The 17174-nt window shown below is 49.0% G+C and overlaps 1 protein-coding gene across 2 annotated transcripts in view; it reads left to right on the forward strand.

The window, feature by feature from the left end:
* Positions 1 to 17174, forward strand: part of LDLRAD3 (low density lipoprotein receptor class A domain containing 3) — a 196382-nt gene that overhangs the window by 16001 nt on the left and 163207 nt on the right. For both annotated transcript variants that reach the window (XM_068261155.1, XM_068261156.1), the window contains one exon: positions 16771 to 16896. In XM_068261155.1, coding sequence (XP_068117256.1) covers positions 16771 to 16896 — 126 coding nt within the window. The remainder of the gene's footprint in view (positions 1 to 16770; positions 16897 to 17174) is intronic.

Genomic DNA, 17174 nt, shown 5'->3' on the forward strand with positions numbered 1-17174 from the left:
ATGGAATTCTCTGTCCTCCATTTTGAAAATGGCCAATCATGCCACTGTAGAGGTGAGGAATCATGTTACTGTCGGTGCAGGGAAACACGTCACTGTAAGGGCGGGGAATCATGTCACTGTAGGGGCAGGGAATCATGTCACTGTAGGGGCGGGGGATCATGTTACTGTCAGTGCAGAGAAACGTGTCACTGTAAGGGCGGGGAATCATGTCACTGTAGGGGTGGGGAATCATGTTACTGTCGATGCAGGGAAACACGTCACTGTAGGGGCGGAGAATCGTGCCACTGCAGGGGCGAGTATGTGAGGTGCAACGTTCAGCTTCTGCAACACAGCCGAACTTCCTCCCCGCAGTCTGATGCTATTTTCGCAGTCGGCTCCTGGTTGCACAGGGCGGCGTTCAGGCATAAATAGCAAGGCAGTTTAGTAGAACTTTATTTCAGCTCTGCAGGGCTTATTTAATTCATGCATTTTTAATTTCACTTCAGGTACACTTAGAATAAAAAAAGAAAGTAAATTACACACAATACAAAGTAGAAAGACAATACTGTTTTCTCAGTACGGAGCGCGCTTCTCCATCGCTCTGCATCCTCGCCGCCGCGTATTCCCCGTGGAAAGCGGCCTGCTGGGTAACAGAATGAGGCTGACAGGCTAGCTAGCACACCGCCGCCACCTCGCGCAAATTATCTCCGCGGATACAGAGAAAGATCCGGCACCTGAGCAGCTCGGCAATCTGCTTTTATCCGCTCTCCTCAGTTCTTCCTAGGGAAGATCTCTTCTGCTGCACTCAGCATGGGAAACGGGCCTGTGATGTATTTTTTAATTTAGCAGTGACGGCAGGCCAGGTTTATTTATTGTGAAAGTACAAAGGATCCGTCTTGTAAAAGGCATGAAGAGTTCCAAGGGAATGGGAATAATGCAGCAAGAAAAAGGAGAGATGGTTAAGTGGGATTTTTGAGGACACTCATTGGTTAGCTGGACCCGTGTATAAGTCTAGCAGTTTATTTCCTGTCTCTGCATGCCCGAGTGGGGAGGGGGGATTTGTATACGGCACAGTGCTGGGGCTGGAGAATAAAGGTTGGCTGCAGCGGAAGAAAGGAGACTCATCGGTCAGACCCAGGACCACAGGGAAACCCCAACACTAGAGGTGGAGATTCCAAAGGGCCCACACCCAATTTTTGCCCTAGTGAAGGTAGCAATAGCCCCAGTATTAAGCGGTCCCCACCCCCATCACCAGTATTAGGCAGCCTCTCTACCCAGCTTAGATAGACATATATGCCCCCAGTATTAGGTAGGCTGCCCCCCCTCCAGTATACGTATCCAGAAGTACCCCCAGTATAAGGTAGGTTCCCCCAGCAGAACAGGTAGTCAAATGTGCCTCCAGTCTTAGGTAGCCCCCCTCTCCAAGTTAGATAGCCAGATGTTCACGCAATATCAGGTAGCCCCCCCTTCCAAGTTAGATAGCCAGATGTTCCCGCAATATTAGGTAGCCCCCACCCCCTTCCAAGTTAGATAGCCAGATGTTCCCGCAATATTAGGTAGCCCCCCTCACCAAGTTAGATAGCCAGATGTTCCCGCAATATTAGGTAGCCCCCCTCTCCAAGTTAGATAGCCAGATGTTCACGCAATATTAGGTAGCCTCCCTTATCAAGTTAGTCAGATGTTCCCTCAATATTAGGTAGCCCCCCTCACCAAGTCATACAGCCAGATGCTCCCTCAATATTAGGTAGCCCCCCTCACCAAGTTAGATAGCCAGATGTTCCTGCAATATTAGGTAGCCCCCCTCACCAAGTTAGATAGTCAGATGTTCCTGCAATATTAGGAATCCCCCTCCTCACCAAGTTGGTCAGATGTTCCCGCAATATTAGGTATCCCTCCTCACCAAGTTAGATAGCCAGATGTTCCCTCAATATTAGGTATTCCTCCTCACCAAGTTAGATAGCCAGATGTTCCCGCAATATTAATAATAATAATAATTGCAGTATTTGTATAGCGCCTTTCTCCTGTCGGACTCAAAGCGCTTGTGAGGCAGCCACTAGAGCGCTCTCAGTAGGCAGTAGCAGTGTTAAGTAGACTTGCCCAAGAAACTCCTTACTGAAATAGGTGCTGGCTTACTGAACAGGCAGAGCCGAGATTTGAACCCAGGTCTCCTGTGTCAGAGGCAGAGCCCTTAACCATTACACTATCCAGCCATATTAGGAATCCCCCTCCTCACCAAGTTAGATAGCCAGATGTTCCCACAATATTAGGTATCCCTCCTCACCAAGTTAGATAGCCAGATGTTCCCGCAATATTAGGAATCCCCCTCCTTACCAAGTTAGATAGTCAGATGTTCCTGCAATATTAGGTAGCCTCCCTCACCAAGTTAGATAGCCAGATGTTCCCTCAATATTAGGTAGCCCCTCCTCACCAAGTTAGATAGCCAGATGTTCCCTCAATATTAGGTAGCCCCTCCTCACCAAGTTAGATAGCCAGATGTTCCCGCAATATTAGGTAGCCTCCCTTACCAAGTTAGATAGTCAGATGTTCCCGCAATATTAGGTAGCCTCCCTCACCAAATTAGATAGTCAGATGTTCCCGCAATATTAGGTATCCCTCCTCACCAAGTTAGATAGCCAGATGTTCCCGCAATATTAGGTAGCCCCTCCTCTCCAAGTTAGATAGCCAGATGTTCCCTCAATATTAGGTAGCCCCTCCTCTCCAAGTTAGATAGCCAGATGTTCATGCAATATTAGGTAGCCCCCTCACCAAATTAGATAGCCAGATGTTCCATCAATATTAGGTATCCCCCCCCCCTCCCAAGTTAGATAGTCAGATGTTCACGCAATATTAGGTAGCCCTCCTCTCCAAGTTAGGTAGCCAGACGTTCCCTCAATATTAGGTAGCCCCCCTCTCCAAGTTAGATAGCCAGATGTTCACGCAATATTATGTATCCCCCCCCCCCCCCCTCCCAAGTTAGATAGTCAGATGTTCCATCAATATTAGGTATCCTCCCTCTCCAAGTTAGATAGCCAGATGTTCCCACAATATTAGGTAGCCCCTCCTCTCCAAGTTAGATAGCCAGATGTTCCCTCAATATTAGGTATCCCCCCCTTCCAAGTTAGATAACCAGATGTTCCCGCAATATTAGGTAGCCCCCCTCACCAAGTTAGATAGTCAGATGTTCCCGCAATATTAGGTAGCCCCCCCCCCCCCTCCAAGTTAGTCAGATGTTCCCACAATATTAGGTAGCCCCCCCCCTCCAAGTTAGATAGTCAGATGTGCTCCAGTATAAGCAAGTGCCCCTCCAGTATAGATAGCCAGGTTTGCCCCAGTATAGCCATATGTGCCCCCAATATTAGGTAGCCCCCTCTCCAAGATAGATATTCAGACGTGCCGCCGCTTATCCCCAGTATAAATTGCTTGATGTGCCCCCAGTATTATGTAGATCAGGGCTGCCCAATAGGTCCATCGCGATCTACCGGTGGATCGCGACCGCCTGATTGGTAGATTGCGGCCTTGTGGCCGCGTCCCATTGAATTTTGCAGCCAGCAGCTTTAGAACGCACATACATGCACATACGCCCAGCTAACCTATACTGAAGGGACCTCTACCTAACTACCTTTCCAGGGGGGTGCTGGGGGTTCCAGTAGGGGCGGGGGGCGGACGGTTGCCTTTGAAACGTTGGTAGATCTCCTGGCCTCAGCGAATTTTAAAGTAGCTTGTGAGCCGAAAAAGTGTGGGCACCCCTGGTGTAGATCCACCCCCGGTATAGATAGCCATATGTGCCCCCAATATTAGGTATCCCCTTCCCCAGTATTATGTAGCCCCCCCCCCTCCCCAGTATAGATAGTCAGATGTGCCCCCTGTATTAGGTACCCCCTCCCCAGTATAGAGAGATGTGCCCCCCAGTATTTTTTAGCCCTCCAAGTATAGATAGCTAGATGTGCCCCAGTACCTCTGAGCTCTTCCACCCACCGGGTCCAACACAGTCCTGTTTCCCGAAGCACTTAAACAGCCAAGAAACTGTAATAGCTTTAGATAAGGTTTTACTGCAAGAAAGTTCAATGTCATTATTTATGCTTTGTTTTTTAGCATAAAAGACAGAGTGTGGTTTACAAACTGTAAATATGACAGTGTAATGCAATCTTATTGGGGGGGGGGGGGGGAAATAGCTATATAACTGAAAATATGAGACTCTTTTCTTTCCTACTAATGCTCTAATCATTATCCGTACTACACATGCAATACATTATATCATAAGTGTCTTGTATTTTTCACATCAGGTTTGCTTTAAACAAAGCACCGCTGGGCTTTAGTGTGACAGCGTTTGTTTAGTGTGAGTATCGCGGTTGATCTGCCGCCATACGACAGCCGGGGATCACTTAGCGGAGTTTTGCCGAGCGGTTGGGCAGGATTGTGCGTCGGGGAGTGGATGACATTGAAGCGGGAGATGCGATATGTCAGCTGCGGCGCTATCGTGCGACGTAATTGCTCTTCTTTTCTCTGCAGCTCTGGCGTTCCTCGCTCCGCTATGTGTAATAACTCACGCCTATTTTATCCCCTAAGCAGAACAAAAGGTGACTTTAGCCTTTCATTTCCCTTAAATTATACATGCGAATAAAATGCCGTAATAAGTTACACAGGCATATAATTATGGAAGTTGCGCTGTTATGTCACATGACGCTTTTTGTGAGTACCGCGGCGTCCGTGTCCCTGCTGGCTACGCTATAAATAAAGCCTGTTCTTTTATCGGTGACATTAAAGGCTACGCCAGGATTCAATCAGTTTATATTAACCCTTTCCTAACAATTTTCTCAATCACCAACTGACCCCCCCCCCCCCCCCCTCCGCTCAGCATGTTTTTTCCTGGCGTGCGGGGGTGGGGGGAAGAGCGTGGGTGATCGCAGTAGAGTCTCTACCTCCTTGTGCTAGAGTGAGGAGGCGGGCCAGTATCCAGGGAGGGGGCGGGTCTTTAACGTTCATACACACCTACCAACTATCTGGCAAGCTTGTCTGTTAAGGGCGCATTTCCACCTGAGCGGAAACCGCCACGCAGACGCGTGCCGCTCAAGTGGAAATGCGCCCTAAAGCCCCATCTACACGATACGATTCTTTGTACGATTCGATTACGATTTTATTTACGATCCAATTCAATCCGACATGTCCGATCGGGATTCGATTCGCCATTGTGTTGCAATGGCAAATCAAATCGAATCAGGATCGGACATGTTGAATTTAATCGAATCATAAATAGAATCGTAATGTAATCATACAAAGTATCGTATCGTGTAGATTGGGCTTAAGTCCCATTTACATGCTCAATAGCGGTATTTTATGCAGCACAATTGTCAAACAGCTTTTGTTGAAACTAAAAAAAAGTATTTTGCTATTGTTCCAAAAGCTGATAAGACTGATAAGAAGTCACTCCAACAGTTGGATTGACTTCTTATCAGTCTTATCAGCTGTTTGAACAATAGCAAAATCCTTTTTTTTTTATAGTTGTTTCAAAAAGGGGCTTAACAGACAAGTTTGGTAGATAGTTGGACAGATAGTTGGTAGGTGTGTAGGAACCTTAATGCTATGTCTATACGTAGCGATCCGGCGGCGATTTGGCTTATCAATCGAGCCGCTGATGCGGCTCGATCGACAAGATCCGACAGGTCGGATCTCGACACCGCCGATTCCCTGCTCGTTCCCCGCGAGGGGACAATGGCAGGGAATCGAGCAGAAGATAAGCAGCACCGGCGGGGACGAGGGCGGATCAAATCCGACGCGCGGGCAAGCGGGTACGCGCTGGGATGCGGAAGAGGCGCCGGATGGCTCCGTCTAGATACAGCTTAACAGACATACACATCTAAGATAGTATTTCACTCACACAGCAGACAGGAAATGAACAAAATTAATTCCACTGGATGCTACATCAGATACCAGTCAAAATGAACACCATGTTCTGAATATTACCGTACATATTCTCATTGCTCCATATGTCCTTACATAACCCTCATCCTAGTACTGCATACTAATCTAACCCAGACCCAGTGCCTAACATAAGCTCCGCCCAGTACTGCATACTAATCTATCCCTCACCCAGTGCCTAACATAAGCTCCGCCCAGTACTGCATACTAATCTATCCCACACCCAGCGCCTAACATAAGCTCCGCCCAGTACTGCATACTAATTTATCCCTCACCCAGTGCCTAACATAAGCTCCACCCAGTACTACATACTAATCTAACTCTCATCCAGTTCCTAATGCTGGGCACACATGCACCCTTATCAATCGAGCTGCTGATGGCTCGATTGATAATTTCCAACAGGTCCGATGACCCGCCAGATCGATACCCCACTCAATCCCCGGGAATCGATCCGGCCGCCCGCGGAGATGCGGCGGGAGTCAATCCGGTGGCTAATCGAGCCGCCGGGTCGACTCGTGTATGCCCAGCATTACATAAGCTTCACCTAGTACTGCATACTTATCTATTCCTCACCCAGTGCCCAACATAAGCTCCACCCAGTGCCCAACATAAGCTCCACCCAGTACTGCATACTAATTAAATCTCACCCAGTGCCTAACATAAGCTCCGCCCAGTACTGCATACTAATCTAACTCTCATCCAGTTCCTAACATAAGCTCCACCCAGTACTGCATACTAATCTAACCCTCACCCAGTGCCTAACATAAGCTCCGCCCAGTACTGCATACTAATCTTACCTTCACCCAGTGCCTAACATAAGCTCCACCCAGTACTGCATACTAATGTAACCCTCACCCCCTGCCCAACATAAGCTCCGCCCAGTACTGCATACTAATCTATCCCCCTCAATAAGCTCCGCCTAGTACTGCATACTAATCTATTCCTCACGCAGTACCTAACATAAGCTCCGCTCAGTACTGCATACTAATCTAAACCTAACCCACTGCCCAACATAAGCTCCGCCCAGTATTGCATTCTAATCTAACCCTCACCCAGTGCCCAACATAAGCTCCACCCAGTACTGCATACTAATCTAAACCTAACCCACTGCCCAACATAAGCTCCACCCAGTACAGCATACTAATCTAATCCTCACCCAGTGCCTAAATATAAGCTGCATTCAGTACTGCATACTAATCCATCCCTCACCATGTGCCTAACATAAGCTCCGCCCAGTACTGCATACTAATCTAACCCTCACCCAGTGCCTAACATAAGCTCCGCCCAGTACTGCATACTAATCTATCCCTCACCCAGTGCCTAACATAAGCTCTGCCCAGTACTGCATACTAATCTATCCCTCACCCAGTGCCTAACATAAGCTCCGCCCAGTACTGCATACTAATATATCCCTCACCCAGTGCCTAACATAAGCTCCGCCCAGTACTGCATACTAATCCCTCACCTAGTGCCTAACATAAGCTCTACCCATTACTGCATACTAAACTTACCTTAATCCAGTGCCTCGGTTCCCTCCTATTTAGTTTCCTTTCTCGTACGCCTTGCTCGTCATATACGTCGGCGTGTGGAAGGAGTCGCGCTTAGTATACATCGATGCGTCCGCGTGTAGTAGCGTTGTGTGCTTTGGTACGCAAGCGCTCCACGCGTCACGTGTATTGGATTTCCGTAATGCTGAAGGCGTTTCCATATGTCAGCCGCACGCCTTGCCGTCAGGCTTCCCAGCATTCATATGCAGAAGACTCTAACCCGCTGCCATGCCTCCGTAGAAGCGCTGAAAGCATGAAACGGCCGTCGGGCAACCCACTGCCCTGCACCCACCGTTCATCTCGTTACACCTGGCATGTGCACCTATCCTATTCATCATTCTGTATGCACAAGATGTACTCCTTTTTGATGTGACAGAGTCCTCATTAAAAGCCGAACCGGCAGCACAGACCTCCATCTTCATTCTTCCATGCACTTGATTAACATGAGACAATGTATGGGCAGATCGACCAAGAGACAGATTGTTGCATGTAATTGACACATTCACAAACCGCATATATTTCCCAACAGTTCAGAATTGTTAGCATCTTGATGACCGTCCGTACGACTCATAGGAGTCTGTCGGCAGACGGGCGCGGTTACCGGAGTCCTTTTGTTTAATCGTCGCCTCTTTGGCCACGTTTATTCCTCCCGAGATTGTGCGTTCGCCACGCGGTTCTCTGCAGAAGGTCTTACATCATTGCCCTGGTAATGAGTACAATATCGCAGCCATAACTCTCTTATTAGAATTAATTTCCCGCGTAGTGTACATCAGAAGACGGTTCGCGCTCACAGTGGGATCCAGTGACCTGGCTCAGAGTCTGAAATTCGGAGCAGCCGCCGGGACACTTTCATCTGTCATAACTCATTTGGCGCGTGCGGACGGTGGAGATAACTTCGTGAAAATCTATCTGCCTCCCGCACTGCAAGGAATATACGGCGGGGTTCATTTTAGTTTAGGAGTGGTAGCGGACTTCTAGTTCAGGACAGTGCAGAGATCGCAGTGTAACGATTGAAGTACCGGTTGCACCACCCAGTACTGCATACTAATCTAACCCTCACCGGTGCCCAACATAAGCTCCACCCAGTACTGCATACTAATCTATCCCTCACCCAGTGCCTAACATAAGCTCCGCCCAGTACTGCATACTAATCTATCCCTCACACAGTGCCTAACATAAGCTCCGCCCAGTACTGCATACTAATCTATCCCACACCCAGCGCCTAACATAAGCTCCGCCCAGTACTGCATACTAATCTATCCCTCACACAGTGCCTAACATAAGCTCCGCCCAGTACTGCATACTAATCTAACCCTCACCGGTGCCCAACATAAGCTCCACCCAGTACTGCATACTAATCTATCCCTCACCGGTGCCCAACATAAGCTCCACCCAGTACTGCATACTAATCTATCCCTCACCGGTGCTCAACATAAGCTCCACCCAGTACTGCATACTAATCTAACCCTCATCGTTGCCCAACATAAGCTCCACCCAGTACTGCATACTAATCTAATCCTCACCAGTGCCCAATATAAGCTCCACCCAGTACTGCATACTAATCTAACCCTCACCGGTGCCCAACATAAGCTCCACCCGGTACTGCATACTAATCTAACCCTCACCGGTGCTCAACATAAGCTCCACCCAGTACTGCATACTAATCTAACCCTCATCGGTGCTCAACATAAGATCCACCCAGTACTGCATACTAATCTAACCCTCATCGGTGCTCAACATAAGCTCCACTCGGTACTACATACTAATCTGACCCTCACCGGTGCCCAACATAAGCTCCACCCGGTACTGCATACTAATCTATCCCTCACCCAGTGCCCAACATAAGCTCCACCCAGTACTGCATACTAATCTATCCCTCACCCAGTGCCCAACATAAGCTCCACCCAGTATTGCATACTAATCTATCCCTCACCGGTGCCCAACATAAGCTCCACCCAGTACTGCATACTAATCTATCCCTCACCCAGTGCCCAACATAAGCTCCACCCAGTACTGCATACTAATCTTATCCTCACCAGTGCCCAACATAAGCTCCACCCAGTACTGCATACTAATCTATCCCTCACCCAGTGCCCAACATAAGCTCCACCCAGTACTGCATACTAATCTATCCTTCACCCAGTGCCTAGCATAAGCTCCGCCCAGTACTGCATACTAATCTTATCCTCACCAGTGCCCAACATAAGCTCCACCCAGTACTGCATACTAATCTTATCCTCACCAGTGCCCAACATAAGCTCCACCCAGTAATGCATACTAATCTAACCCTCATCGGTGCTCAACATAAGCTCCACCCGGTACTACATACTAATCTGACCCTCACCGGTGCCCAACATAAGCTCCACCCAGTACTGCATACTAATCTAACCCTCACCCAATGCCTAACATAAGCTCCACCCAGTACTGCATACTAATGTAACCCTCATCGGTGCTCAACATAAGCTCCACCCGGTACTGCATATAATCTGACCCTCACCGGTGCCCAACAAAAGCTCCACCCAGTACTGCATACTAATCTTATCCTCACCAGTGCCCAACATAAGCTCCACCCAGTACTGCATACTAATCTAACCCTCATCGGTGCTCAACATAAGATCCACCCGGTACTGCATACTAATCTGACCCTCACCGGTGCCCAACAAAAGCTCCACCCAGTACTGCATACTAATCTAACCCTCACCCAGTGCCCAACATAAGCTCTACCCAGTACTGCATACTAATCTATCCCTCACCCAGTGCCTAACATTAGCTCCGCCCAGTACTGCATACTAATCTATCCCTCACCCAGTGCCCAACATAAGCTCCACCCAGTACTGCATACTAATCTTATCCTCACCAGTGCCCAACATAAGCTCCACCCAGTACTGCATACTAATCTAACCCTCATCGGTGCTCAACATAAGCTCCACCCGGTACTGCATACTAATCTGACCCTCACCGGTGCCCTACATAAGCTCCACCCAGTACTGCATACTAATCTAACCCTCACCCAGTGCCCAACATAAGCTCCACCCAGTACTGCATACTAATCTATCCCTCACCCAGTGCCTAACATAAGCTCCACCCAGTACTGCATACTAATCTAACCCTCATCGGTGCTCAACATAAGCTCCACCCGGTACTGCATACTAATCTAACCCTCACCCAGTGCCCAACTTAAGCTCTACCCAGTACTGCATACTAATCTAACCCTCACCGGTCTTCAAAATAAGCTCTACCCAGTACTGCATACTAATCTTATCTTCACCCAGTGCCCAACATAAGCTCCACCGTGTACTGCATACTAATCTATCCCTCACCGGTGCCTAACTTAAGCTCCACTCAGTACTGCATTTTATTGTAGCCCTCTAACTGTGCCCAACGTAAGCTCCACCCAGTACTGCATACTAGTCTAACCCTCACCCAGTGCCTAACATAAGCTCCACCCAGTACTGCATACTAATCTAACCCTCATCGGTGCTCAACATAAGCTCCACCCGGTACTGCATACTAATCTGACCCTCACCGGTGCCTAACATAAGCTCCACCCAGTACTGCATACTAATGTAACCCTCACCGGTGCCCAACATAAGCTCCGCCCAGTGCTGCATACTAATCTATCCCTCACCCGGTGCCCAACATAAGCTCTGCCCAGTACTGCATACTAGTCTAACCCTCACCGGTGCCCAACATAAGCTCCAACCGGTACTGCATACTAATTTATCCCTCACCAATGCCCAACATAAGCTCCGCCCAGTGCTGCATACTAATCTATCCCTCACCCGGTGCCCAACATAAGCTGCGCCCAGTACTGCATACTAATCTATCCCTCACCCTGTGCCCAATATAAGCTCCACCCAGTACAGCATTTTATTGTAGCCCTCTCACAGTGCCCAACATAAGCTCCACCCAGTGCTGCATACTAGTCTAACCCTTACCTGTGCCCAACATAAGCTCCGCCCAGTAGCCCTCTCACAGTGCCCAACGTATGCTCCACCCAGTACATCACACTAATCTAACCCTTTACCAGTGCCCAACATAAGCTCCACCCAGTACTGCAGATGAATCTATCCCTCACCCAGTGCCCAACATAAGCTCTGCCCAGTGCTGCATACTAATTTATCCCTCACCCGGTGCCCAACATAAGCTCCGCCCAGTACTGCATACTAGTCTAACCCTCACCGGTGCCCAACATAAGCTCCAACCGGTACTGCATACTAATTTATCCCTCACCAATGCCCAACATAAGCTCCACCCAGTACTGCATTTTATTGTAGCCCTCTCACAGTGCCCAACATAAGCTCCACCCAGTGCTGCATACTAGTCTAACCCTTACCTGTGCCCAACAAAAGCTCCGCCCAGTACGGCATACTAATGTAACCCTCACCGGTGCCTAACATAAGCTCCACCCAGTGCTACATACTAATGTAACCCTCACCGGTGCCTAACATAAGCTCCACCCAGTGCTACATACTAATCTAACCCTCACCGGTGCCTAACATAAGCTCCACCCAGTACTGCATTTTATTGTAGCCCTCTCACAGTGCCCAACGTAAGCTCCACCCAGTGCTGCATACTAATGTAACCCTCACCGATGCGTAACATAAGCTCCACCCAGTACTGCATTTTATCGTAGCCCTCACACAGTGCCTAACATAAGCTCCATCCAGTACTACATACTAATCTAACCCTCGCTGGTGCCCAACATAAGCTCCACCCAATACTGCATACTAATCTAAACCTCCCTGGTGCCCAACATAAGCTCCACCCAATACTGCATACTAATATAACCCTCCCTGGTGCCCAACATAAGCTCCACCCAGTACTGCATACTAATCTAACGCTCACCCAGTGCCTAACATAAGCTCCGCCCAGTACTGCATACTAATCTAACCTTCACCAGTGCCCAACATAAGCTCCGCCCAATACTGCATACCAGGCAACTGGTATTGTTTAAAAGGAAATAAATATGGCAGCCTCCATATACCATTCACTACAGCTGTCCTTTAAAGAACGGTGGTTTTGGGTAACTTTTGATATTGCTAGCGGACATGTCTTATTAAAGTGGACCTGAACTCTTGCACAAGACAGAAGGAAGACAGAAAAATGCACCCTGTATGTATTTAGAGAGTTTAGCCTGTCCAATTCCCCCCATCTGTGACTGATCACAAGTTGTAATTTGATCTCTCAGTTGTGTCAGTTGGCTGCCTCGGCAAAGCAGCTAATTTGTAAACACAGGATGTTAACAATATGTCTGCTTTCATGAAAGCAGGAAGTAGATGCACTGCAGATTTATTGCAGGATTTGTATCAGCTGTAACAAAGAAATGTTTTTCTTTAAAGGTTATTATGCTGTTGCCGAGAGTCAGTTCTGAGTTCAGGTCCACTGTAAACGAGGCCTATTGTATGCAAACAGGAGAGGCCTGCGTGTCTCATGTACTACTCTAAATCTTAGACATGACAGGGCCCCTTTAAGTTACACACACAGTCATTTGCTGCATTAGTTTTATGGCCTGTTTGTCCCCCTCCGTGGCCGGCGGTTCTCTTTCCGTGTCTTAGCAAAGTCTGATAACATTAGTCTCAAATGAGCGGCGATTAAATCTCACTTGTGCGAGATGCGCGTCTTACAGTGTGGAGATTGTCATCATTACCGTCTCGAGGAGCGGAGGATCATTAATGAGAATTTGCATATACATTTTTTTTCTTTATCTGCCATTTAGGTTTCCCGTCAGCGAAGGTTTTTTAAATCCTTATTAATTGCCACATCAGACATTGGAAGTGACAGTTGTCGCTGTGCGCGGCGCAGGTCGGGAGATGTCGATCTCTGAGGCGGTCAGCGCTGTGTTTTGCGTACAGGATGCGGGGAATCGAATCTGATAGACTAGTCCATTATCAGTCACGTAAGGGTCCCATACATTGCTCAATTCTTCTGTTTGTTCACCCATTTGAATTTGATCATTTCATCAGATTGGGGGAGAAGTTATTATGTTCCATTTGTTTAATGGGGCTGTTGGGGTTAGAAATCAATGGGGGGGAGGAGGGGGGTGCTTTTAGGGGTAGGTATCAGTAGGGGGGGGGGGGGTCTGTCAGGGTCAGGCATTGGTGGGGGGAGTGGTCAGGGTTAGGCATTGGAGGGGGGGGAGTGATTTGGATTAGGCATATAGGTGGGGATCTCTTAGGGTTAGGTATTGGTAGTGGGGAAGTGGTTTTGGTTAGACACTGATGGGGGTGTGTGGTTAGGATTAGACATTGGTTGGGGGAGTGGTTAGGGTAAGGCACTGGTGGGGGAGTGGTTAGGGTAAGGCATCAGTGGGAGTGGTCTGTTAGGGTTAGGTTTTGGTGGGGGGAGTGGTTAGGGTTAGGCACTGGTGGGGGAGTGGTTAGGGTAAGGCATCAGTGGGAGTGGTCTGTTAGGGTTAGGCTTTGGTGGGGGGAGTGGTTAGGGTTAGGCACTGGTGGGGGAGTGGTTAGGGTAAGGCATCAGTGGGAGTGGTCTGTTAGGGTTAGGCTTTGGTGGGGGGAGTGGTTAGGGTTAGACACTGATGGGGGAGTGGTTAGGGTAAGGCATCAGTGGGAGTGGTCTGTTAGGGTTAGGCTTTGGTGGGGGGAGTGGTTAGGGTTAGGTCTGAGCATTGGGGAATTCAGCACTGGGTGCTCTCGGCACAGACATCAGATGATCTGTTATATCGTGTGCAAGATGTCTAGTGTAATCTGTGCAGACTCCTCCCCTATTCCATTCATTACCCACAGGAGGCAGTCGGGGAGGAGCTGGGAGGACACAGCTAACCCCGCCCTCCACCTTTGTGCTGCAGAGGGAGGAAGAGGGCGGGGTCAGATGATTGTTTTGTGCTGGGGAAAGAACTCTCACTCTGCAGGCAGCTCTATAATTTGTGCACAAATCCTCTGTGTGACTGACTGACAAAGGAATTTCTTTGGCACAGCTACATCAAATATAAAAACCGTCCACTTTTGCTTTTTTACTGTCAAAAAAATCTGAAAGGAACTTCATACAATTTTAGTAGTATGTTTGTTAATGCCATAAAATCTGCCAATATTTGGTCATATGTACATGAGGCAAAAGTGGAAAAAAGGACCCATTGCGGGGAAAAAAGGGTGCCGCCGTACTCTCCTATTATAAAATATGCCATTTACAGCAAAGAAGAGAAAACCCAAGACTTCCCATTATGCAAATTGCGGCTTTACATAGTGCCTGCTATGTAATGCCGCATTTTGCATATCCGGAAGCTTCTGGACCCCCAAATTTCTCTTCCATTCCGTAAATTTGAGGTGGGGGGGGGTAAAATAAGGTTTGAGGAGTTGGTTACATCTTAGGCACCACCTGAGGTAGTTAACCCCCTTGGCGGTATGAAAAATACCGCCAGGGGGCAGCACAGCAGTTTTTTTTAATTTTTTTTTTTTAAATCATGTAGCGAGCCGAGGGCTCGCTACATGATAGCCGCTGCTCAGCGGCATCCCCCCACCCGCTTCGATTGCCTTCGGCGATCTCCGATCAGGAAATCCCGTTCAAAGAACGGGATTTCCTGGAGGGCTTCCCCCGTCGCCATGGCAACGGGGCGGGATAACGTCACCGACGTCAGGGACGTCATTGGGAGTCCAGCTCCAACCCTCGGCGCTGCCTGGCACTGATTGGCCAGGCAGCGCACGGGGTCTGTGCTAGCTGCGTCCAGCAAAAAAAAAAATTATTTAAATCGGCCCAGCAGGGCCTGAGCGGCACCCTCCGGCGGCTTACTCCGTGTCACACACGGGGTTACCGCTAAGGAGGTTAAGCGTTAGCCATCGGTAGAGGGAGGTCTTATGGTTAGGCAGCAACGGAGGGGGGTCTTAGGGTTAGGCATCGGTAGAGGAAGGTCTTAGGGTTAGGCATCGGTAAAGGGAGGTCTTGGGGTTAGGCATCGGTAGAGGGAGGTCTTAGGGTTAGGCATCGGTAGAGGGAGGTCTTAGGGTTAGGCATCAGTAGAGGGAGGTCTTATGGTTAGGCATCGGTAGAAGGAGGTCTTAGGGTTAGGCATTGTTAGAGGGAGGTCTTAGGGTTAGGCATCGGTAGAGGGAGGTCTAATGGTTAGGCATCGGTAGAGGGAGGTCTTAGGGTTAGGCATTGGTAGAGGGAGGTCTTAGGGTTAGGCAACGGTAGAGGGAGGTCTTGGGGCTAGACATCGGTAGAGGGAGGTCTTAGGGTTAGGCATCGGTAGAGGGAGGTCTTGGGGTTAGACAGACTGAGGTCTTAGGGTTAGGCATCAGTAGAGGGGAGGTCTTAGGGTAAGGCAGCGGTAGAGGGAGGTCTTAGGGTTAGGCATCGGTAGAGGGAGGTCTTAGGGTTAGGCATCGGTAGAGGGAGGTCTTGGGGTTAGACAGACTGAGGTCTTAGGGTTAGGCATCGGTAGAGGGTGGTCTTAGGATTATGCATCGGTAGAGGGGAGGTCTTAGGGTTAGGCATTGGTAGAGGGAGGTCTTAGGGTAAGGCAGCGGTAGAGGGAGGTCTTAGGGTTAGGCATTGGTAGAGGGAGGTCTTAGGGTTAGGCATTGGTAGAGGGAGGTCTTAGGGTTAGGCATTGGTAGAGGGAGTTGTTAGGGTTAGGCATTGGTAGAGGGAGGTCTTAGGGTTAGGCAATGGTAGAGGGAGGTCTTAGGGTTAGGCATCGGTAGAGGGTGGTCTTAGGATTATGCATCGGTAGAGGGGAGGTCTTAGGGTTAGGCATTGGTAGAGGGAGGTCTTAGGGTAAGGCAGCGGTAGAGGGAGGTCTTAGGGTTAGGCATTGGTAGAGGGAGGTCTTAGGGTTAGGCATTGGTAGAGGGAGGTCTTAGGGTTAGGCATCGGTAGAGGGAGTTGTTAGGGTTAGGCGATCTTAGGGTTAGGCATCGGTAGAGGGAGGTCTTAGGGTTAGGCATCGGTAAAGGGAGGTCTTAGGGTTAGGCATCGGTAGAGGGAGGTCTTAGGGTTAGTCATCGGTAGAGGGAGGGTTCTGTGTGATAGTAGGGTTAGGTGAAGACATAGTAAAATATCGGTAATCTTTACTGATATTTTACAATTAGAATTTAGTAGAATATTGGTAATTTAATCCCCACGCCCTTTTTTCCGGTGCCTTTTTTACATGAATGCGTATAAAGCGTTACGTTTTTTTACTCATCTTGTAGAACCTCATCAGATTCCCCATTGTGATCCGTGGAAGGTTCTTGGCGTCAGGGTAGCCATGTTTGTTCCGCAGCTACAGCCGCCATCGTCAGCAGGTTCCTTGTATTTTGCGCCACCTGTTGGTAGGTTACATGAAATGCTGGTGTCTCCCTAACCTGTGATCTTCTTTTCTTCACAGCCAAAGCCAAGTCGAAATGCGGCCCGACCTTCTTCCCGTGCGCCAGCGGCATCCACTGCATTATCGGACGCTTCCAGTGCAACGGGCTCGAGGACTGTCCTGACGGCAGCGATGAGGAGAACTGCAGTGAGTGTTCCATTTTTCCCGAGTCCAGAACCTCTCACACAGCAGCCTTATCCCATCCCCAGCAACGTAGCAGCCTAGACTGAGTTCCTGGTGGCCGGGCAGGGATTGGCAGCAGAGCTTTTGGGCTTTCCGATAATTAAAGAAATCTGAAGCTGGAAAAAAAATATCAGTTTGACTTACCTGGGGCTTTTTGCAGCCCCCTGGCGTCACCGTGTGCCTGCGCTGTACTTCCGAGACCCTCCAGCGAGCAGCATTGGCCATTGTAAAGCTGGCTGGCC

This window comes from Hyperolius riggenbachi, chromosome 11 (genome assembly GCF_040937935.1).
Source record: "Hyperolius riggenbachi isolate aHypRig1 chromosome 11, aHypRig1.pri, whole genome shotgun sequence".
NCBI lineage: Eukaryota > Metazoa > Chordata > Amphibia > Anura > Hyperoliidae > Hyperolius > Hyperolius riggenbachi.